We start from the raw sequence: 25,042 nt of genomic DNA, 5'->3' as shown, positions 1-25,042 counted from the left end.
TCTGACATGAAACACAGGCCAGCCTAGGAGACCCAGGTCTCCACCCAGCTTCACTCCTTTTTCTCTCTTCTTAAAATTCTCTCCCTGTTTTTCCTCCTCCAACCTGTTCTCTCCACTACCTTTTTTCTAGTCGATCATTTTATTGATATTTGATCATTGTGCTTTCTCCACCAAGAACTAGCATGCATCATGGAAATAGTACAAATTTTGGTACTACACAGACCTGATTTTAAACCCTGCCCTGCCCACTAGCTATGCAACTTGGAATAGTTACCTAACTCTGCGAAGTCTTAGTTTCTTCATCTTTGAAAAGTTACTACTTCTTACCTTGAAAGGATGTGGCCTTCAATGTGCCCATATGTTCATTATTAAACACTCAATAGTTCTTACCAAGCACCAAGCCCAGGTGTGGGCCCTGGGGATGATAAAAACAGCACTTATTCTTAAAAAAAAAAAAAAAAAAAAGGGGGGGGACTTCCCTGGTGTCCAGCAGTTAAGACTCTGCGCTCCCAATGCAGGGGGCCCAGGTTCGATCCCTGGTCAGGGAACTAGATAGATCCCGCATGCCACAACTAAAGATCCTGCGTGCCGCAACTAAGACCCAGTGCAGCCAAATAAATAAATATTTTTTAAAATAATAAAAATAAAAACAGCACTTATTTGAAGGCTGTGTTCTAGGTATTTTACATGAATTATGTTACTCATCTCCACTCCTCGGATGAGGAGACTGAGGTATGGAGGAGTTCAGCTATCTTGCCCACAAAGCTGTAAATGTCAGCCTATTCCCAGCGTGAACAGAAGTTATACCACACACATGGAGGAAAATAAAGTCCATGCCTTCACGGAACCTTCATTCCAGAGGAAAGTGAGATCTGGAAAACTACTGAGACAGTTTGTAATAGACAAATATTAGTTTCTTGTTCCCTCCCCCAAGTCTATGACGAAAAAGGAGGATCACATAAACAAAGAGGAAGAGAAGTGATCTGAATGCTGTCCTATTTTTTTTTTTTTTTTTGGCAGTACGCGGGCCTCTGACTGCTGTGGCCTCTCCCGTTGCGGAGCACAGGCTCCGGACACGCAGGCTCAGCGGCCGTGGCTCACGGGCCCAGCCGCTCCGCGGCATGTGGGATCCTCCCGGACCGGGGCACGAACCCGCGTCCCCTGCATCGGCAGGCAGACTCTCAACCACTGCGCCACCAGGGAAACCCAATGCTCTCCTATTTTTAACTCCTCCCTTCCCCTACTCAAATAAAAAAGGAAACCAACAGCAGTGAGCCCTTGTTTTGTGAGAGCTGCTGTCACTCACCTCAACCCACAGGTTGGTGATGCTCAAACTTGAACCAGCCTCAGAATCACTTAGAGGGCTTGTGAAAAGTGTGCCGAGCCACTCCCAGAATTTCCGATGCATTAGGTCTGGGATGAAGCCTGAGACTTTGCATTTCTAACAAGTTCCCCAGTGTATCTCATGTTGCTGTTCTTGAACCACACATGGAGAACCACTGAACAACCCATGAGGTACTGTTGTTCCCACTGCCAAGGCGAGGAAACTGAGTTTCAGGAAGTCTAGGTGCCTCAGCGGAAGCTCCACCACCAGTGAGAAACAGACAGTATTTGATCTGACTCCAAAGCCCGTGCTGTTTGCATTACCCCTGAGTTGGAGATTTAAGACTCTAAGAATTCCCCATTCCATGTCTGTTCACTTTATCCTAGAATTTCTGCTCTTGAAAGGCAAAGTCAAGGTTCTGGGAGACCATAATATCAATATATTTTCATCTCCAATGAGAACCAGTAGATGGCTTGTAAAAGCTTTTAAAATGTTTCTGTCCATTACCCAATAATTCCTCTTCTAGAAATCTATACTAAGAGAATGATCCAAAATATAGCCCAAAATACAAAGTGTTTTAGCAAAAAGCTAGGAATCTAAATATCCAATATTAAGGGTCTGGTTAAATAAAGTATGGCATATCCAAGTGATGGAATATTATCAGGCTGTTAAAAATTATTTATTTAGAATTTTTATAACATGTCAAAGCATTTATGATATAATATTAAACAAAACACAGAACTAAATTCAAAAAGCTCTCAATGTATTAAAAATATTGAAAAAACTGGAAGAAAATAAAAACACTGACAACAGTTGTCTCTGCCTCTAATAATTTTCTATACTTTCCACACACTTTCTACAGTGAGTTTTTTTTAATTAAAAAACCATGCACTTTCTTTTTGTTGATTAACTACAAGAGATACTGTCATGACCCTTCTACAGTTAGTCAATTCCTAAACAGCCAGGAAAAGCAAAACTGAACTTTAAAGCTAACATCTAACTACAGATCACATTTTCCCTGGCCCTACACTGTACATATTTTAAAGTAAAAAACATGAAGAGAAAACTCAAAAGACAATCATTATTATAAACACACAGAAAGAAGACCAGAAGGATACCTGTAAAAATGATTTAACAGGGATTATTTTTGGTTGGTGGAATTACAAAGCTGTTCAATCTTTTTAGCTTAACAATTTTTGTTACATTTTCTACAATGAACATCAATTACTTTTGTAATAAAAAGTCTTTGCTGTTTTCAAGAGAACACCACCAAGCAAATTACAGCACACCTATACAACGGTATAAATAGCCACTTTAAAATGTTGTAAAAGAGTGTTTAATAACATGGAAAAACGTTTGCTATATTAGCCGACCATACTATAAAACAGTATGTTCAGAATGATCCCACTGTTTTGTTTAATAAGCAAACAAAATGTGTACACAAAGAAAACACCTTGGAAAAATATCCCAAAATATTAATAGTGTTTTACCCTAGGTGGCAGGATTATTCTAATTTTCTTAGTTTTGCTTCTGTATTTTCTGTATTCTATTGAATATTAACTTTTCCAATATGCAAAAAAGTTTTAACAAAAGCTACATGAAACCAAAAAATTACCTTGTTAAATAAAAAAGAAACAGAGAAAAAGACGAGCAGGGGTATCTTAATTGAAAGATCTTCCTTTAAAAAGGCTTCCCAGCTCTATCTCAGCTCTAATTTTCAAGCCAAGCTGGTCTTTCAGCATCAAGAGGGCAGTCCATCTCGATCCTTCCTCTACTGTAGACTTAATAATGCTTGAGCAGGATATCGGCTCTGGTGACAAAGGTCACCCCCCTCTTGATGGGGCAAACATACACGGTCTGGAACCTTTAAACAAGACCCTGGGAGAGAATACGGTCTAGGGGGAAAAAATTTAACTGCCTTCTAAGACTATAAGTCTGATTATAAGTAAATATAATTTACAATCATTTGATGAAGGAAATGTATTACTTATGTTGCAAATAACACACTATATAGAATTATATTCCCGGACCTGGCAGAGACCTCTGAGATCATCTGAAGACAATTTCCAGGACACTGTCTTCAGGATGCTATGTAAATACTGACTGGAAACAATAACAGAGATGTCATGCTAGAGAATCTTAAGTAAACAGTTCAGAAGCCTGGCTTCCTGTTTATACAATGTTAGGTCACTTTATGGATAGCCACAAGGTGATTCAGCATTCTGATTTGATAGAAGAATTTCTTGACTTGACATGTCATAAAAGGGACTACAAAGAACAGCAGAAAAGCCAGAAGACACAGAAAAGAACGAAAATAAACACAAGGACGTGTGTCTTCCAGCCCAAACAATGAGAAATTTATGCCACCAGCCCAGCCATTCAATCTATTTCCAAATCGCTATCCTCGCTGTGGCAGGTGGCTGAGTTACGCACAGAGGTTACCAACAAGACTTCCTTTTCTGGAAGCAATCCAAACTCCTGGAGGAAAGCTTCAAGGTCCACCGCAAAGAAATCTTCCCCCAGCTGGTCAGTGACACGGACAAAGTTGCCAATCAGCTCGCCCCCCTTGTAGATGAGCAGGGCGGGAAGGGCGTTCCTGGTGAAGCGACTGCTGGCCCCGATCACCGAGCTCTTCACCCGGCAGAACTTGACGGCTGGGTACTCTGCGGCCAGGCAGATCATGCAACCGTTCATGGCTTCGGTCCCTGGGATGCCGTCCTCGTAAATATGGACCATGATGAGGGTGCTCTTCTGTTCTTTGTCAATCATGTCCAGAAACCCTTCTCCACTGGGGATTTCAAAAACCTGCTTGAACTGGGGCCCCTGGTGGAGCTGCTGCCGCATCTCTTCCATCCTCTGCTTCCGGTACCGCTGCAGGAACTCCTCGTCGTCTTGGTCCTCATTCATCATGGCAAAGTCCTTCAGAGTCATCTGCGGGAGGACCAGCAAGTGAGCGTAAGAAACATAAACCCAACAGTGACATGGGTGACACAAGATGTATGAGGCGCCACGCTAATACTCTAGATGCGTTACACCTCACTGAAATCTTCTGATAACCCCATCGGGAAGGGACTTTTATTACCCCCACTTTACAAATGAGGTTCTGAGACTTGAGATTATCTGTATAAGTTCACATAGGTAGCAAGTATAAGACCAGGATTCAAACTAGATTTTTTTAAAAACCCAGGCTTTCAACTACTGTGTCATAGCGCCTCTCCATCCAGACAGGCAGCATCAGATAACATCACTTCGTGAGCTTTTGTCTTTTTGTCAGTCCTGACAATGGATTAATTATTTTATCCACTGTTTTGTTTTTGTTGAAAAGACAACAGGACATTAAGGAACCTGAACACTCATAATCCCTGCCCTGTGCCACCCTCCTTGCCTCCCACACCAAAACATACAGTCACACACATTCTAAAAACCTATTCTTCTTTTTATTACCAGTCACGTGCTAAAACCATTTCTGCTTTTATAACAGCAGCTGTGGGTGTACCAATTAAGCTATAGCCTGCTTTTGCCACTTAGCACTATTATATCATAAATTATTCCTCATGCTTCCAAACATGTTTTATAAAATTATAAATAATGTGGCCTATTTTGCTTAGCCACCCCCCTACTTCTGGCATTCAGGCAGTTGCCAGTTCTGTCTCATTGCAACAACCCAGCAGGACTGCCCCATGTGATCATGTGCTGTGTGGCTTTGTCTGGTCTCCACCGCAGCACAAGGAAGCGCTGTGAGCCGTGGGCATGTTGTCCTGAAGCCAGCTTCCATTACAAAAGCATTCTCCCTCTCCTGCCCTGGTGTAGCAAGACATCTCTGCTCCTGTGATGAAGCCCAGCTCTGCCTACCCTGGCACAGATGAGAGGGTGGCGGCTGGGAGGCCACACCAGATCAGGACACGTGTTGTTACTGCATCACAGCCAGAGCCATTCTTCTTCCCCTCTCACTGCTCCCCCACCAGAGCGGTTCTTTCTGACCTGTTATGGTCTTGCTTGAGTCTAATGCCCTGAAATCATCCTCCTGGTCAAGGCAAACTCCTCACTTAATCCTCTTGTCTGCTCCCCGACCCCGGCGGGTATTTCCAGCCAAGAGCTGCTTTGGGCCACGGCCAAATGATTTCAGGCACTTCTAGACATCCTTCCGTGGTCAGAAAGCATGGTGGGGAATTAAAGGATCCTTTTGAAGAACGCTTTGGGAAGGTAAGAGAGAGTCAGGGACCTAGTTCCAAATATCTTCCACAGTGTCTGCCTGCTTCTACTGTATTGCTTCACTAAAATAAATTCTCATGAATAGGCTTCAGATGAAACAGAACAACATCATGGAAAGAACAGGAAAATCTGGGTTAGAATCCTAGTTCCTATTAGCATTTCTTAATTGCACTGCCCTGAACAAGTCCCCTCCCACCTCTCAGCTTTGGTTTCACCATCTGTAAAATGGGGATAATATCTCCCAATCTCAGAGGTTTGTTTCTGGCTCAAGGTAAGACCTTGAGAAAGGACAGGAAACTCACATTTCCTGATCACTTTCAACCGGCCTGTGATGGGCACTGTATCGAGAGACTGACCTCATTTAACCAACGACAAACCAGAGTCAGAGTGGAAGAGACATCCCCACAGTTACTAGTGGCACAGCTGAGATTCAAACCCAGGTGTGGCCAAGCTATGACATGACTGCACTTTCTCCTGCACTGCACTGCTTCTTAGTATCTTTTTTAAAATTTATTTTATTTATTTATTTTTGGCTGCACTGAGTCTTCGTTGCTGCACAGCTTTCTCTAGTTGCAGTGAGTGGAGGCTACTCTTCACTGCGGTGCGCGGGCTTCTGATTGCGGTGGCTTCTCTTGTTACGGAACACAGGCTCTAGGCGCCGAGGGCTTCAGCAGTTGTGGCACATGGGCTCAGTAGTTGTGGCGCACGGGCTTAGTTGCTCTGCGGCATGTGGGATCTTCCTGGACCAGGGCTCGAACCCGTGTCCCCTGCATTGGCAGGCGGATTCTTAACCACTGCACCACCTGGGAAGCCCTGCACCGCTTCTTGGAGGCCAAATCAAACCCTTCCGCCTCTTGAATCACTAAGCCCAGCAGCCAGGGTAGCCTCTGAGAAAGGCCTGGGCGCTTCTAATTACCTTCCCACTGATCTTCTCCTGGAGGTCCTTCTGCTTCCGCTGCTCCTCCTCTTCGTCCACATGGGACCTGCAGCTCATGGACAGCTTCTTGATCAGCTTCTCCATCTCCCGGCACTGCTCCTCCCGCTGCTCCGTCTCCAGCTGTTTGAAGCGGCGCCAGTCATTGATCACGCCTTTTGGACCTGAGGTGGGGTGAACGTGGAGGTGACCAAGGATGAGCGAGGGATTATGGGCCAGCGCACATCTGTCTAAAGCTGGCTCCATCGACACCACAGTGACACTCACACAGGGCAGCGTGGTCTACACGCAACCACGTCCAAGGCAGCCCAGTTTGCAAATTAAAGGGCCATGCGAAGGCCCAACATTAGGAGATGTGTGAAATAAATTCAGATTCATCTACTCAAAGGAAAACAAAGTGACTCTTAGAAAGAATGAGGCAGCTATATGTTCCCTGCCATGAAAAATGTCCAAACATATTAGGTCAAAAAAAAAAGCAAAATGCAGAACAGTATCATGGTATGATCCTTTAATTTTTAGAAAAAGAACTGTATGTCATGTATAAATATTTACAGATATTTGTATATGTGCATGTACATTTGTATGTCCATAGAAAAATAGGTAAACTGTTAACAGTGGTTGTCTCTAGGCAGTGAGATCTAAGGGGACTGGTGAGAGAGAACTTTTACTTTTTTCTTACTATGCTTCCGTATTATCTGACTTTTTTTTTTTTTTTTTTTTGCAGTACATGGGCCTCTCACTGTCGTGGCCTCTCCCCTTGTGGAGCACAGGCTCCGGACGTGCAGGCTCAGCGGCCATGGCTCACAGGCCCAGCCGCTCTGCGGCATGTGGGATCTTCCCGGACCGGGGCATGAACCCGCGTCCCCTGCATCGGCAGGCGAACTCTCAACCACTGCACCACCAGGGAAGCCCTATCTGACTTTTTTAACAAGATTGTGGCAGGCTGTTCTGTTAGTCAAGCTACCCCCAAACCCCCCTGTCCCCATGCTATATAGACCTGCCCCTTACCACATGACTTGCAATACCTCCTGTGGGATGAGAACGTGTATCCCCAGCCCACTGACGTGGGGCTTGCCCATTGACTTGCTGTGGCCAATGGATTCTGAGCAAAAACGCAATGAGTCACTACATGTTTCCAACAGCCCTCTCTTGCTCTCTATACTTGGTCATGAGAACAGCATGTCTCAGACAGGGGCTGCTCCTTGAGCCTAGTTCCTGGATGATAGGACATACAAAGCAGAAACGGGGCAGCTGCTGACCCCAACAGGCAGCACGTAACATGACTGAGAAATAAACCTTTGTTGTCACAAGCCACTGAGACAAAAATATAAACATCTGTATAAAGAAAACTTTAAAATGATGCCAAGAAACACTACAAAAGCCCTGAATAAATGGAGCAACGCCATATTCCTGGCTAGGAAGATGCAACATCACAAGGGTACCAATTATCCCCAAATTAATCCATATATTTAATGCGTTTCTGATGAAAGTATGTGATTACACACATGTGCCTGCTCCTGAATTTGTGGTGGAAAAATAAGAAAGCAAAACTTAAGGAAATAATAATAAAAATAGAAGGGTATTGTATGGGGGGGACCAGACCTACCAGATACTAAAACATATTATAACACGATACTTAAAAACAGTGTGATATAGCACAGTAAAAGACAAATCAGTGGAAGAGACTACAAAGTATGGCTGAAGACGCAAATATAAGCAGAAATTCAGTACGTGATAAAACTGACATTTCAAAACAATGGAGAAAGATGGTTTATTCAATAAATGATGCTGAAACAACTGGGCAGCAATCCAAAAAAAATTAAGTTGGAGTCCTACCACATACCTTGCATGGAAACGAATTCCAGATAAATCGTTGTGTTAAAAAAAAAAAATCATAAAAATACTAAAAAAGAAAAAAAGGCATGGGACTGTCTTTTTATAATCCTGGAGTGAAGAAAGGCCTTTTACATAAGAAACAAAACTAAGAAACTATAAAATAATGCTTTCAAGCACATAACAATTAAAAAAACTTTCTGCCAGGATAAGAACAAAAGCCAAGAGTCAAACAATAAACTGGTAGAAATATTTGCAACTCAAACCACAGATTAATTTCCTTAATATATAGCTCCCTAAGAAGAAAAAGACCAACTACCCAATTTCAAAAATGAGCAAAGGATATGAATACAACCTTTAAAATTATGAAAAGAGGCTCAACATCACTCCTAAAAAGATAGAAAATAAAACTACGGTGAGTTCCCATTTGCCATCCATAAGGATGGCAAAGATTAAAAAGTCTGATAACATAGTAGAAGGTCACATATATGGGGAAATATCACACTCCTGCTTAAACTATAAACCAGTACCAACTCAACTGACAGCAATTTGGAAATAATAAAATGTAAAAGTGTAAATATGCCATTTCTCAGAATTTATACTACCAATATACTCATACCCATGATTTAGGTGATATCAAACACCTATCAATTTGAGAAGCTGGATTCAAACGCAGGCAAGTCTGTTTTAATCATCAGCACGTTGCTATGCATACATATTCGTATTGTGCAGTGAAATGGCTAGAACCACGCACAGTGAAATGGTAACATTAGGTTATCTCTGGATGCGGGTCTGGAATTAGAAGTGATCACGACCCACCACCAGTCCCTCCCATCAGGAAACTTACACAAGCCTCTTAGATAGCCTCACGCACCAGAGGGCAGACAGCAGAAGCAAGAATAACTACAGTCCTGCAGCCTGTGGAACAAAATCCACATTCACAGAAAGATAGACAAGATGAAAAGGCAGAGGGCTATGTACCAGATGAAGGATCAAGATAAAACCCCAGAAAAATAACTAAATGAAGTGGAGATAGGCAACCTTCCAGAAAAAACATTCAGAATAATGATAGTGAAGGTGATGCAGGACCTTGGAAAAACAATGGAGGCAAAGATCGAGAAAATGCAAGAAATGTTTAACAAAGACCTAGAAGAGGGCTTCCCCGGTGGCGCAGTGGTTGAGAGTCCACCTGCCTGTGCTCCGCAATGGGAGAGACCCGCGTACCTTAAAAAAAAAAAAAAGACCTAGAAGAATTAAAGAACAAACAAACAGAGATGAACAATACAATAACTGAAATGAAAACTACACTAGAAGTAATCGATAGCAGAATAACAAGCAGAAGAACGGATAAGTGACCTGGAAGATAGAATGGTAATTCACTGCGGAGGAACAGAATAAAGAAAAAAGAATGAAAAGAAATGAAGACAGCTTAAGAGACCTCTGGGACAACATTAAACGCAACAACATTCGCATTATAGGGGTCCAAGAAGGAGAAGAGAGAGAGAAAGGACCCAAGAAAATATTTGAAGAGATTATAGTCGAAAATTTCCCTAACATGGGAAAGGAAATAGCCACCCAAGTCCAGGAAGCGCAGAGAGCCCCATACAGGATAAACCCAAGGAGAAACACACCGAGACACATAGTAATCAAATTGGCAAAAATTAAAGACAAAGAAAAATTATTGAAAGTAGCAAGGGAAAAATGACAAATAACATACACAGGAACTCCCATAAGGTTAACAGCTGATTTCTCAGCAGAAACTCTATAAGCCAGAAGAGAGTGGCATGATATACTTAAAGTGATGAAAGGGAAGAACCTACAACCAAGATTACTCTACGTGGCAAGGATCTCATTCAGATTCGATGGAGAAATCAAAAGCTTTACAGACAAGCAAAAGCCAAGAGAATTCAGCACCACAAAACCAGCTCTACAACAAATGCTAAAGGAACTTCTCTAAGTGGGAAACACAAGACAAGAAAAGAACCTACAAAAAAACCCAAAACAATTAAGAAAATGGCCATAGGAACATACATATCAATAATTACCTTAAACGTGAATGGATTAAATACTCCAACCAAAAGACATGGGCTTACTGAATGGATACAAAAACAAGACACATCTATATGCTGTCTACAAGAGACCCACTTCAGACCTAGGGACACATATAGACTGAAAGTGAGGGGATGGAAAAAGATATTCCATGCAAATGGAAATTAAAAGAAAGCTGGAGTAGCAATACTCATATCAGATAAAATAGACTTTAAAATAAAGAATGTTACAGGAGACAAGGAAGGACACTACATAATGATCAAGGGATCAATCCAAGAAGAATATAACAATTATAAATATATATGCACCCAACATAGGAGCACCTCAATACATAAGGCAACTGCTAACAGCTATAAAAGAGGAAATTGACAGTAACACAGTAATAGTGGGGGACTTTAACACCTCACTTACACCAACGGACAGATCATCCAAATTGAAAATTAATAAGGAAACACAAGCTTTAAATGACACAATAGACCAGATAGATTTAATTGATATTTATAGGACATTCCATCCAAAAACAGCAGATTACACTTTCTTCTCAAGGGCACAGGGAACATTCTCCAGGATAGATCACATCTTGGGTCACAAATCAAGCCTCAGTAAATTTAAGATAATTGAAATCATATCAAGCATCTTTTCTGACCACAACCCTATGAGACTAAAAATGAATTACAGGGAAAAAAATGTAAAAAACACAGACACATGGAGGCTAAACAATACGTTATTAAATAACAAAGACATCATTGAAGAAATAAAAGAGGAAATCAAAAAATACCTACAGACAAATGGCAATGAAAACATGACGATCCAAATCCTATGGGATGCAGCAAAAGCTGTTCTAAGAGGGAAGTTTACAGATATACAAGCCTACCTCAAGAAACAAGAAAAATCTCAAATAAACAATCTAACCTTACACCTAAAGGAACTAGAGAAAGAAGAACAAACAAAACCCAAAGTTAGCAGAAGGAAAGAAATCATAAAGATCAGCTCAGAAATAAATGAAATAGAAAGAAAGAAAACAATAGCAAAGATCAATAAAACTAAAAGCTAGTTCTTTAAGAAGATAAACAAAAATGATAAACCATTAGCCAGACTCATGTAGAAAAAGAGGGAGAGGACTCAAATCAATAAAATTAGAAATGAAAAAGGAGAAGTTACAACAGACACCGCAGAAATACAAAGCATCCTAAGAGACTACTACAAGCAACTCTATGCCAATAAAATGGACAACGTGGAAGAAATGGACAAATTCTTGGAAAGGTATAACCTTCCAAGACTGACCCAAGAAGAAATAGAAAATATGAACAGACCAACCACAAGCACTGATATTGAAACTGTGATTAAAAATCTCCCAACAGGGCTTCCCTGGTGGCACAGTGGTTGGGATTCCGCCTGCCGATGCAGGGGTTGCGGGTTCGTGCTCCGGTCCAGGAATATCCCACATGACGCAGAGCAGCTGGGCCAGTGAGCCATGGCTGCTGAGCCTGCGTGTCCGGAGCCTGTGCTCCGCAACGGGAGAGGCCACAACAGTGAGAGGCCCGCGTACCACACACAAAAAAAAATCTTCCAACGAACAAAAGTCCAGGACCAGATGGCTTCACAGGTGAATTCTATCAAACATTTAGAGAAGAGCTAACACCCATCCTTCTCAAACTCTTCCAAAAACGTACAGAGGAAGGAACACTTCCAAACTCATTCTATGAGGCCACCATCACCCTGATACCAAAACGAAACAAAGATACTACAAAAAAAGAAAATTACAGACCCATATGACTGATGAATATAGACGCAAAAATCCTCAACAAAATACTAGCAAACAGAATCCAACAATGCATTCAAAGGATCATACACCATGACCACGTGGAATTTATCCCAGGGATGCAAGGATTCTTCAATATATGCAAATCAATCAATGTGATACACCTTATTAACAAACTGAAGGAAAAAAACCATATGATCGGGCTTCCCTGGTGGCGCAGTGGTTGAGAGTCCACCTGCCGATGTAAGGGACGCGGGTTCGAGCCCTGGTCCGGGAAGATCCCACATGCCGCGGAGCAGCTGGGCCCATGAGCCATGGCCGCTGACCTTGCGTGTCTGGAGCCTGTGCTCCGCAACGGGAGAGGCCACAACAGGGAGAGGCCCGCGTACCACAAAAAAACAAACAAAAAAAGCAAACCATATGATCATCTCAGTAGATGCAGAAAAAGCTTTTGACAAAATTCAACACCCATTTATGATAAAAACTCTCCAGAAAGTGGGCATAGAGGGAACCTACCTCAACATAATAAAGGCCATATACGACAAACTCACAGCAAACATCATTCTCAACAGTGAAAAACTGAAAGCATTTCCTCCAAAATCAGGAACAAGACAAGGATGTCTACTCTCACCACTATTATTCAACATAGTTTTGGAAGTCCTAGCCACGGCAGTCAGAGAAGAAAAGGAAATAAAGGAATACAAATTGGAAAAGAAGAAGTAAAACTGTCACTGTTTGAAGATGACATGCTACTATACGTAGAGAATGCTCAAAATTCCACCAGAAAACTACTAGAGCTAATCAATGAATTTAGTGAAGTTGCAGGATACAAAATTAATGCACAGAAATCTCTTGCATTCCTATACACTAATGATGAAAAATTTGAAAGAGAAATTAAGGAAACACTCCCATTTACCACTGCAACAAAAAGAATAAAATACCTAGGAATAAACCTACCTAGGGAGACAAAAGACCTGTATGTAGAAAACTATAAGACACTGATGAAAGAAATTAAAGATGATACCAACAGATGGAGAGATATACCATGTTGTTGGATTGGAAGAATCAATATTGTGAAAATGACTATACTACCCAAAGGAATCTACAGATTCAATGCAATCCCAATCAAATTACAATGGCAGTTTTTACGGAACTAGAACAAAAAATCTTAAAATTTGTATGGAGACACAAAAGCCCCGAATAGCCAAAGCAGTCTTGAGGGAAAAAAACAGACCTGGAAGAATCAGACTCCCTGACTTCAGACTATACTACAAAGCTACAGTAATCAAGACAATATGGTACTGGCACAAAAACAGAAACATAGATCAATGGAACAAGATAGAAAGCCCAGAGACGAACCAAAGCACCTATGGTCAACTAATCTATGACAAAGGAGGCAAGGATATACAATGGAGAAAAGACAGCCTCTTCAATAAGTGGTGCTGGGAAAACTGGACAGCTACATGTAAAAGAATGAAATTAGAACACTCCTTAACACCATACACAAAAATAAACTCAAAATGGATTAGAGACCTAAATGTAAGACGGACACTATAAAACTCTTAGAGCAGACACTATAAAACTCTTAGGAAGAACACTCTGACATAAATCACAGCAAGATCTTTTTTGATCCACCTCCTAGAGTAATGGAAATAAAAACAAAAATAAACAAATGGGACCTAATGAAACTTCAAAGGTTTTGCACAGCAAAGGAAACCATAAACAAGACGAAAAGAGAACCGTCAGAATGGGAGAAAACATTTGCAAATGAATCAAGGGACAAAGGATTAATCTCCAAAATATATAAACAGCTCATGCAGCTCAATATTAAAGAAACAAACAACCCAATCCAAAAATGGGCAGAAGACCTAAATAGACATTTCTCCAAAGAAGACATATGGATGGCCAAGAAGCACATGAAAAGCTGCTTAACATCATTAATTTTTAAAGAAATGCAAGTCAAAACTACAATGAGGTACCACCTTACACCAGTTAGAATGGGCATCATCAGAAAATCTACAAACAACAAATGCTGGAGCGGGTGTGGAGAAAAGGGAACCCTCTTGCACTGTTGGTGGGAATGTAAATTGATACAGCCACTATGGAGAACAGTATGGAGGTTCCTTAAAAAACTAAAAATAGAATTACCATATGATCCAGCAATCCCATTACTGGGCATATACCCAGAGAAAACCATAATTCAAAAAGACACATGCACCCCAATGTTCATTGCAGCACTGTTTACAATAGCCAGGTCATGGAAGCAACCTTAATGCCCATCGACAGACAAATGGATAAAGAAGATATGGTACATATATACAATGGAATATTCCTCAGCCATAAAAAGGAACGAAATTGGGTCATTTGTGGAGACGTGGATGGATCTAGAGATTGTCATACAGAGTGAAGTTAGTCAGAAAGAGAAAAACAAATATCGCGTATTAACGCATGTATGTGGAACCTAGAAAAATGGTACAGATGAACTGGTTTGCAGGGCAGAAGTTGAGACACAGATGTAGAGAACAAACATATGGACACCAGGGGGGAAAGCCCCGGGGGGTGGGGATGATGGTGTGATGAATTGGGCGATTGGGATTGACATGTATACACTGATGTGTATAAAATTGATGACTAATAAGAACCTACTGTATTAAAAAGTAAATAGGGCTTCCCTGGTGGCGCAGTGGTTGGTAGTTCGCCTGCCAATGCAGGGGACACGGGTTCGTGCCCCAGTCCAGGAGGATCCCACATGCCGTGGAGCGGCTGGGCCCGTGAGCCACGGCCACTGAGCCTGCGCGTCTGGAGCCTATGCTCCGCAACGGGAGAGGCCACAGCAGTGAGAGGCCCGTGTACCGCCAAAAAAAAAAAAAAAAAAAAAAGTAAATAAAATAAAATTTAAAAATTTTAGTTTGAAAGAAAAGAAGTGATCACAAGACTTCTGACACATATTTAATGGACATTTTTTAAACCTGTTCCCAGAGCACAGGATTTCCAGTACCTGTGTTAACTGAGATGCCTTCGCCTGCCAACTCAGCATCTGCAGGCATGGAACTGCCGGCCAGGGCACCCCTGCCTCTGTCCTTGTCCTCGTGGTCGCTGTCCTCATCCTCGCTGCTGCTATAGTAGTACTGCAGCTTCTCCCCCAGTAACTTATCATCCAGGGTCGTCATGGTGCCTGGGAGAGGGCGACATAGCAGGCTCTATGCTGGCTTGAATCAGACAGACATGAATCTGAAGAGTTAGGGATCACCTGTGCTCAGATCCTATTATGCACAGGACCATAAGAGTGACTGTTTTCATAAGCAGGATCTCAGCACATCCATACCATGACCATGCATGATAGGGTTTATCATGCTCTTTCTGTAGAAGGTAAAATTGAGGCTGAGATAAAATTTGTGCCAAACTTTACAGCAAATGGCGGAGCTGGGCTCAGACCCCAAGGATTCCTGACTCCAAGAGAATGAAGGTGTGAGCCACTGTCTTCTGAATAGTGTACACTGAAGTAGGGTGGTGGCTTGGAGAAAACTACTGACTGAACGTCTTATCTACACATACTCTTTGGTTTATCTACCAAGTAAGACTGCTGGTAATTGAAAAATTGGTAAGAATCCTCATGAGAAACTCCAAAAAGAGCATCAAGAATGGGATGCTGACTCACTGTTTGCCTAGGCCAATCATTCATCTGTCTCTTGCCTTCCACCTCCCAATCAGCACAGCGATGGTTAGGATGGATGGGCTCTGAAGCCCTAATAACTTTGGGTAAAAGACGGGCCCCTGACAAGATTTTAATCACTCCCCAGTGTTTAAAGGACAATGGTTAGAGCCAAGCTTCTGCATCAGAAGAAGCCTGGTACATTCTGGGAGAAAGGTACAGCTTAGTCCCTGCCAGGCCTGCTTGCAGATCACACAAGGAGGGGTTGTAACTCCAGCACCCCTTCCTTTAAGCATCCCAATACTATGCATCTTTGATTAAAGGCATCCCCGAGCCTGTTAGACTCCATTACAAAGTGACTCTCCCACCGGGCGGGGAGGTCTTGCAAACAGAGACCTCCAATGCCCAGCACGAGGCCTCTACACAATCTGTCAAGCTCATATAGAGGCAGCCTGAATCAGTGGGGGAATCCGGTGACCCGGGCAGTCAGATGAGGAGAGGGGTACCTAAGTGGCAGGGTTGAGAAAAAGGCGCAGGTACACGGCCGGGCGCAGGGAGGTGGAGAGAAATAGGGGGACTAAACCTAACTTAAAGAGGCAGAGGGACCAAGGCGGTAAAGGTGGGAAGAAAGACGAGGAGGAATGTGTGCTCGGTGAGGGCGGGGCCGCTGAGGAGGCGGCAAGCGCAGGGCCAGCGGAGGGGCTGGTGGGAGGCGGGGCCTTTGGGGAAGGAGTCGAGGGCGGGGCCAGCGGGAGGGCCCGCGGAGGAGGCGGGGCCTTTCGGGGGAGGAGTCGAGGGCGGGGCCAGCGGGAGGGTTCGCGAAGGAGGCGGGACCTTTGGGGGTCGAGGGCGGGGCCAGCGGAAGCGCGGCGGAGGGGCGCGGAAGCTCTAGGGGAGCCCGAGGAAGGTGGGGCCAACGGAGACTGGGCAGGGAAGTCGCGGAGAGCGTGGGGGTCGAGGGGGCGCACCGACAAGACCGTCTCATCCAGGCTCGCCGACCACCCGTATTCCACCACCTCCCACCGGTATTCCATACCCGCCGCTTCTTCCCGGCTGACCTCAGTGCAGCTACCCGGCCTACCTCAGTCTGGATCCCTTCAGGCTGGCACTTCGGAAGGAAGGGAGCGCTCGGCTGGAGAAAGAGAAATGGATCGGCGCCTTGAGCGCTAAGAGAAAAGCCGCCTGAGTCTCGACTGCGCGGACCAATGAGGCGGCCTTCCTGCGTCAGCGCGGATACACGCTGCCCAATTAGAGGAAGCGTATCCTGGCGGCCAAGGGAGAAGCTACGGGTCCTACTTGGGGACAAACATCTTGACAATAATAATACGCTTCTATTTTTATTTTTGTTTTAATTTGAACGAAAGGCCACACTAGATATGCCCAGCTTTGAGCAGTAAGAACAATTTCGTTACCTTTGAAGTTTCCGAAAACATTCCACATGTATTTTTTTTTTTTGATTCTTAATCACATCACGTCTATTAAGACAGAAGACATACTCGGACATTAATTTGCCCAAGAACACATAGCCCTTTTGGATTAAAAAAAGAAGAAGAAGAAAAAAAAAGCCAAGTCCAGGACAACTAAACGCAAAGTGAAATCCTGGATTGGACCCTGGAACAGAAACAGGACGTGAATGGGACAACTGACGAAATTTGAACAAGGTGTATCAAGTAATAATATTATTGTATCAATAGTTTTGATAATTGTACTACGGTTATGTAAGATGTTAACTTTAAGGGATTCTGGGTGAAGAACATAGGGGTACTCTATACTATTTTTGCAACTTTTTGTAAACCTAATTTCACATTCTGAGCCCTTATTGAGATGTCCAGTACACAACACGAAGTAGCTCATGGAAAGCTTTGTGTAAATTGAATCATTCGAAATATACTAAAACAATACACCCTTTAAAATAGGTAAGTTTTATTTCCCTAAAGTTTGAGAGATTCTTAATTTGTGGTTCTACACCACCTGCAATTGTCTGCAAATTTGTATATGTGCTTATTTTTCTGAGAAGCTGTTTGTTCAGGCTACCAAGAGTCAGAACCCCCATCCTCAAAGTTAAGAACAATTCATATAAATAGATCCTACGGTAACTTTTTATATTTTTTGTTTGCATAATGAATAATCAGATTTGTGTGAACAGCCAACTTGAATATGCTTGTGATCTGCTGTTAAGTGACGAGCCAGGACACAGCAACAGTGCCTCTGTGTAGGAGAGTCCCCCTAAATATTTGTTAAATGAATACTAGATGAATGCTTTGCTTTTTTGTTTCTACTCACAGCTCCCTGAAGCAGGGGTCTTCTTCATGCATGATGCTCCTTTTCCTTCAAAATTCACTTCAAATTTAAGGCTGCAATCCTCATGGGGGTCCTCAGAGCTGCTCAACAATTGTAGTTGCCCTGGGCAGGCTACTCCCCGACTCTCTAAGTGAAGCAGTTCACATCTCTTCTCTCAAATGTTCAACACCCTTTCCCCTCTCCTCGCCTACCTTATGACCGCAATTCTTATTTCACATGAAAAATAGAAGCAATCAAAAGACACTTGCACCTTCAAAATGTACAACAACCCCCTGCATCTGTACCTGTTAAATGAATCACCAGTGCAGCGGATCCGGCTCCTCCAGCCTAGTAAGGAAGTCTGCTCCTGCAGTTACCTTCTCTCTCTCTCCCCTGCATATTCAGGCTTTCTTTCTAATACTTTCTATTTTCTTTTTAAATTTTTCCTAGTTTTCATTTCTAAAAGAAAATCCTCTCAGATACCATTTTCCACTGTTCAGATTGTTTTTTAAAAAAAAGTCTGTGGGGAATACATGGCTGGTGAAAGTATAAGTTGATACAACTCTTATGGATGGCAATTGAGAAATATCTATCAGTATTGCAAAAACATGCCTTTAACCCAGCAATTCCACTCCTGGAAGTTTATCCTATAGATATACTTGCATGAATGTATTGTTTAAAAATAAAGGAACATGGAGAACATTATGTATTAGTTTCCTGCCTTTTGCAATAAAAAATAGGAATAGTATTTTCTTACGTGTGCATGAAGAAAAGAATTGAAGAATATACAAGAAATAATAAATTCAGATGGGAATCAGGAGTGAAAGGGAGACATTTTATACATAATGTTTTATGTGTAATTTTTAATCATGTGAAAGTATTATCTATTATGTTCCAAAAGTTAACAATTTTTTTAGAGTCAACCCTCACTTTCCCCCTTCACCATGCCTCTCCAGCCCCATCTCATTTCTCTGATCTCCTTTACAGACAGATCTAATAGATCTGCTCTATTCCTTCCTCATCCTACTTCAATTAGGTTTTTGTTCCCACCAGTCCACTGAAACCACACCTATGAAGGCAGTGACTTCCTAGTTGCCAAATCCTCAGTAAAGTCTCGGTTCTGCTTTAATTGAACCACTCAGCAGCATTTGACAGTTAATCACTCCTTCTGGAAACTTTCTTCTCTTGGTTTTCAGAAGGATACCTTCTCCTAGTTTCTCCAGCTTTGTTGATACCCTCATTAACTGCTCTGCTTCTGACCTCTAAATAACGGAATGCCCCAGGTTCAAACTTTTGACACCTTCTTTGTGTACACTCGTTCTATATATACTCCTGTCAAAGAATACCATGGAGGCAGTTAATTACATGCAAACAAATTTACTCATAGGAAGGAGAGAATCAATAGGTGACTGTCAAGGAGGGTTTAAAAAATGGATTCATAAAAGACGGGGGAAATGTGGGATGTCAGGAAACCATGAGTCTTGTCTGCTTTTCTAGAAGGAAACTGACAAGCTAGAATTTTGCAAAGCAGTCAGTCTAGGCAGTCTGCCCTGGAGCTGGCTGGCTCAAGGCATCGATGAAAACAATGTTAGCTATTTATAGATTCTCCAGAAAACTTAAGTAGAAGGACACAAAACAGGTTGTCTCTGTATATTGTAAAAGAGAGAGACAGAGAGAGAGAGAGAGAGACGGAATCTAAGACCAAGATGGAAACCAGTCTTTTATAACCTAACCTTAGAAGTTATGCCCAATCACTTCAGTTGTATTATTTTCATTAGAAATGAGCCAGTGAGTCCAGCCCACACTCAAGGGGAAGGAATTACACAAGAACATGAATACCATACCAAGAGGCTCAGGGGCCCATCCTATGAACTACCTACCACAGAAGCTCTCTTTAGGGGGACTGAAGGCCAGTTAAGTATGGAGACATATTTAGGTTGATAATATTTGAGGATTTTTTTAGGCTGCGTTGGGTCTTCGTTGCTGCGTGTGGGCTTTTCTCTAGCTGTGGTGTGCGGGCTTCTCATTGCGGTGGCTTCTCTTGTTGCGGAGCACGGGCTCTAGGCGCACGGGCTTCAGTAGTTGTGGTGCACAGGCTCAGTAGTTGTGGCTTGCAGGCTTAGTTGCTCCACAGCATGTGGGATCTTCCCGGACCAGGGATCAAACCCATGTCCCCTGCATTGGCAGGCGGATTCTTAACCACTGAGCCACGAGGGAAGTCCTGAGGATTTTGAAGTTAGGTAACATAATTAAAAGCCAGAAAGGAAAAGATAGCTATCACTGTAAATTACACAGCTTAAAGAGTTGAGGGGACAGAAAACAGGAATAAACAAAAGGTGAAAAGTAAGAGAAAGAGAAAACTAATAAAATGCAAGTCTAAATGTAAATTTACAGTTTTAAGATTCATTTTCATTGGTCTCTTTTAATATATTCATTCTCCTAGTTGTGTATTATAGAGGGATTATCCGGTGGTATCCTTGCTGGGAGTGTAGTTTGCATCTGTCAGGAAAATGACTGTGTACATGAGATAGTTAACAGTATTCATCAGGACCACTCCATTTATCTTACCAATATCTGAGGATGATGTGGATAGTGAAGTTTCCTTTTAATGAGAGTACCATGTGTAATTTATAGTTTGTCAGGTATTTTACCTGTAATGTAACGTTTTTGTTTATCCATAGAGTATTGAAGGTATTCCCTAGTGGGAAAACCAAAATAAGCTGTTAAAGCATTTGCCTTTTATCAAGGGAAAATCTTGATCCAACCAGAAGATTTACAAACTATTATTAAACATATTTAAAGTTTTGAAGTAACTGAATGAAATTTATATAGAAATGCTTAAATGCCTCGAAGCTGGGTTCCAAGGCTTGCTCTACCCTTATAGTTTTTCCAGATCATAATAATTAGAGATAAAACAAGATTTGGTCCTCCACTGAGTTGCCCAGATAAAATTTTTTCCACCAATATTTTTGTAAATTTAGAACAGATTTGTCCCTGCCACTTGGATTATTTTTGTTATGAAAGTATTAAAGGTCTAAAGATGGTTTTGGATGACATCAACCAGTATGAGGATTGTTTGAAATAACCGGTCTTTCTCTTTCCCTCCCTCCCTGTCAGCGTGGGGCCAGTTTGTGGCAATTGAACACATCTTTCTTATTTAGAAATTAAACAACTTTTAGACAGCAATTAGATTAAACTTCTTTTTGTATTAATGAATATAAAACCAGTAAGGGCTACTTCCTTATATAATGCTTTAAAAATTTTTTTAATTGGTATCTTTAGTGTAGGCTTTAATTTTGTAAATTGAAATTTACTTTAGATGTTGGATTGTCTTTAAGAAGCAATTACATTTCTTTTAAAGGTTTTGATTGAAAGCATCTGAGAAAATCAGAAAACCTCTTTGCTTTCATAGCTTTAGTAACAATATTCTTAGTAACAATATTTTTCTTTAAATAGCCCACACACTTAACAATGTAAGAGGCAAATTTTTTTTTAAATATTTTGGTTTCTCTTACTTACATATACATTTTTAATCTCTGTAAGCCAATCAGAATGGAGCTTCATTAAATTTTGAGACCTTATAATAACAAATATAACCTGTATTCTGATTAATATGGTGGATTACACTGGTTGATCTTCAAGTGTTAAACCAACCTTACATTACTGAGATAAACCCTATTTGGACGTGATGTATTATAATTTATATGTATATAACTATCTGGATTTGCTAACACTTTAAGGATTTTTGCATCTATGTTCACAAGGGATACTGAGCTGTAATTTTTTTGTAAAGTTATTGTCAGGTTTTGATGCCAGGGTTTTATTCATCTAATAAAACTAGTTAGGAAGTTCCCTCCTCCTCCATTTTCTGAAGGCGCTTCTGTGAAACTGAGGTTATTTTGTCCTTAAATGTTTAATAGAATTCACCTGTGAAACCATCGTGAGGCCTGGAGTTTTCTTTGTGGGAAGCTTTTCATAATGAATTTCACTTGTTTAGTAGATACAAAGCTATGGCAGGCAGCTTCTAAAATGGTCTGTGTGCCAATAAATAGTCTCTCAGCTCTCAATTCACCCTTCTTGCTTTGCAATAATGGACTGAATTCCTTTAAGCATCTCTCCTTTGCTGTGAGCACAATGATAAGCTTCCTCACTAGAGGGCACTGGAGGAGGAGAGACTGTGGTCAGTGGTGTGGCTGTAAGGACATGCAGTGGGTTCTTCCCCAAGCCACGGGCCCAGCACATGTGATTCCTTGATGATCTTGCAACCTCTGTCTGGACTAGCAATAATTTTCCTGTGACCCTCTCAACATGGAAATCAGTGTCCTGAAGGCCTCCTGTCTGCACTGGCGCCAGTTCCCTCCACAGGCTCCTCTGCAGCTCGCCTGTGTTCTAGACTTGCTTTCTGCTTGCCAGCAACCAGTCCCAGCCTGGGTAAACCAGCAAACTTCTCTGCTGCCCAGTGGGCTGAACTTCACCTTCTCCAATGAGGTCTGCACCCCAGTCTTGATAAGAGGCCCCTTTCCAAGTCTGTCCTTCCTTAGTTACTCTCCCTAAGCCTTAGGATACCATATGGGATTTCCTTTAATCTTACAGTCGCTCATCTACTAAATTTTAATAATTCTTTTGTGTCAAACATTCCCTCTATGGTTTTTATCTCCTGATGGGGGATAAAGAAGTCACTAGGTCCAGTCCACACTCAGGTGAGAGGCTTATGCCAGGACATGAATACCAGGCAGGGGTCTTTGGGAGCTCTATCGGTCCGAGTGGGGTCTGGACCTAGTGACTTGCTTCTAAGTGACAAAACCGATGGGATATTGTTTCCAAGGTTAGGCTATAAAAGATTGTGACTTTATTGCGTGCTGCCTCTCTCTTGTGCAGGCGTGAATGCAACCTGGACCCCACCCCTTGCTTGGTCCCAGGTTCTTCCTACTTGCTGCTTGGATGAGCCAAGCTAGCATATTGATTGTAAGCTGCCCTACAGAGAGGGTCAAGTGGCAGAAAACTTAGGGCAACCTTCAGCCAATGAAAACCTGAGGCCGTCATTCCAACAGTTCAGGAGGAACTGAATCCTGCCAATAATAAGGGGAGTGAGCTTGGAAGCACACCCTTCACCAGGAGAGCCACGAGATGACTACAGAGCCAGCTAACGCCTAGGTTGTGAGAGACCCAGGAGAGGACTCCTCTAAGTCACATGCAGATTCCTGACCTACAGAAACTGTGAAACAATGTTATTGCGTTAAGCTGCTAAATTGAGGGTACTTTGTTATGTGATAATAGGTAACTAATACAAGAGTTATTCCAATTTTCCTTTTCATCCTGTATCTGTTTTGGTAAATTGTATTTTGAAGGAATTTGTCCATTTTTAAGTTAAGACCATATAGTTGAATTTATCCATTTCCTTCAGAGGTTGACCCAGTACACTAATTTATCTGCTCAAAAAATACTTCAGAAACAAAAAACAATGTCCACACAAAGACATGTACACAAATGTTCATAGCAGCTTTATTTGTTAATAGTCAAAAAATCTAAACAACCCAAATGTTCTTCAATGGGTGAATGTTTAAACAAAATGTGCTATGTCCATACCATGGTATACTATCAGCAATAAAAAGGAATGAACTACTAATACATGCAACAATTTGGATGGATCTCAAGGGAATTATGCTGAGTAAAAAAAAGCCGATCTCAAAAGGTTACAGTCTGCATAATTTCATTTATATAACATTCACATAATGACAAAATTACAGAGATGGAGAAGAAATCAGTGGTTGCTAGGGGCCAGGGATAGGAAAATGGGGGTAAGGGAGGGGAATGGACATGAATATAAAGGGGTAGCACAAGGGATCATTGAGGTGATGGAACAATTGCTATCTTTTTTTTCAGTTCTGTTATCTTGAGAGTTGTAGTGGTTCCACAAATCTACATGTGATAAAAACTGAATAGAACTACACACACACACACAAATGAATGCATATGAAAGCAAGTGAAATCTGAGTAAGTTCTGTAGATTGTTACTAATGTCAATTTCCTGGTTTTGATATTACAGTAATGTAAGATACTACCATTGGCGGAACTGTATGAGGGTACATGGGTCCTCTCTGTATTATTTTTGCAAATTCCTGTGAATCTATAATTATTTCAGAATATAAAGTAAAACAAAACAGAACAAAAACAACTTCAGTTGATCTCATCCAGTCTCTTGGGTTAAAACATCTATTTTAAATAGCACTCCCCAGACCCTCCACCCCCATTACTCTGCATCTAATTTTCACTGAGTTGACTTTTGAGTGAAGACCTGAAGAATGTGAGAGATCTAGTGATGAAGATTCTTACAGGGGTTGGGAAGCTTCCTACCCTTACAGAACAGCAAGGGTAAAGGCCCTATGATGGGAACATGCCTGGCTGGCCTGGTGAAGATCTCAGTGGCCAGTGCAGCTGGAGCATAGTGAACAAAGTATCAAAGAAAAGACTTTGGCTTTCACCCTGAGTGAGATGAGAAGCATTTGGAGGGTTTTGAGCACAAGAATGAAGTGATCAAACTGACATTATAAGAGGATCTCTGTAGCTGCTGTGGTGAGAATAAACTGAAGGGAGGCAAGGGCAGCAGCAGGGAGAACAGGAAGCCATCACAGTTCAGGTGAAAGATAATTGTGGCTTGGACCTCAGTGGTGAAGTGGTAAAATTCTGAATTTTTTTTTTTTGCTGTACGCGGGCCTCTCACTGCTGTGGCCTCTCCCGTTGCGGAGCACAGGCTCCAGACGCGTAGGCTCAGCGGCCATGGCTCACGGGCCCAGCTGCTCCGCGGCATGTGGGGTCTTCCCGGATGGGGGCACGAACCCGTGTCCCCTGCATCGGCAGGCAGACTCTCAACCACTGCGCCACCAGGGAAGCCCTTAATATTTATTTTGAAGGCAGAGCTGACAGGACTTGCTGCTGGACTAGGAAGAGTAGTCAAGGGGGAAATAACTGAAACGGGGAAGACTGGAGGTACACTTT

At 42.1% G+C, this 25,042-nt stretch overlaps 2 protein-coding genes across 3 annotated transcripts in view; both read right to left on the bottom strand.

Annotated features, from left to right (window-relative positions):
- Positions 1–1,981: 1,981 nt before the first annotated feature.
- On the bottom strand, positions 1,982–15,284 carry PDCL (phosducin like). The gene is made up of 3 exons (XM_060154406.1): positions 15,113–15,284; positions 6,453–6,634; positions 1,982–4,255 (listed from the first exon to the last, which is right to left on the bottom strand). Exons 1-3 carry the CDS (start codon positions 15,282–15,284, stop codon positions 3,704–3,706), a joined length of 906 nt encoding a protein of 301 aa, XP_060010389.1. The 3' UTR covers positions 1,982–3,703.
- The window catches only part of RC3H2 (ring finger and CCCH-type domains 2), a 63,984-nt gene continuing 54,101 nt past the window's right edge, over positions 15,160–25,042 (bottom strand). Inside the window, exons 21-22 of one of the 2 annotated variants that reach the window (XM_060154401.1) lie at positions 16,848–16,898; positions 15,160–15,289 (exon numbers count right to left, since the gene is read on the bottom strand). In XM_060154401.1, the coding sequence (XP_060010384.1) occupies positions 15,268–15,289; positions 16,848–16,898 (73 nt within the window). In that variant the 3' untranslated portion in view covers positions 15,160–15,267. Of the gene's footprint in view, positions 15,290–16,847; positions 16,899–19,407; positions 20,268–25,042 lie in introns of those variants that run through there. The other variant, XM_060154402.1, reaches the window with a different exon arrangement.

This window comes from Lagenorhynchus albirostris, chromosome 7, assembly GCF_949774975.1.
Source record: "Lagenorhynchus albirostris chromosome 7, mLagAlb1.1, whole genome shotgun sequence".
NCBI classification, from domain to species: domain Eukaryota; kingdom Metazoa; phylum Chordata; class Mammalia; order Artiodactyla; family Delphinidae; genus Lagenorhynchus; species Lagenorhynchus albirostris.
Note: the sequence above shows the minus strand (reverse complement) of the source record. Positions and strands in the feature narration are given on the sequence as shown.

Coding starts and splice junctions, on each gene's coding strand:
- PDCL (XM_060154406.1), bottom strand. CDS start 15,284: ATGACGACCCTGGATGATAAGTTACTGGGGGAGAAGCTGCAGTACTAC. Junction 6,635..15,112: donor AGGCATCTCAGTTAACACAG/GTACTGGAAATC, acceptor ACCCCACCTCAG/GTCCAAAAGGCGTGATCAAT. Junction 4,256..6,452: donor AGGAGAAGATCAGTGGGAAG/GTAATTAGAAGC, acceptor GTCCTCCCGCAG/ATGACTCTGAAGGACTTTGC.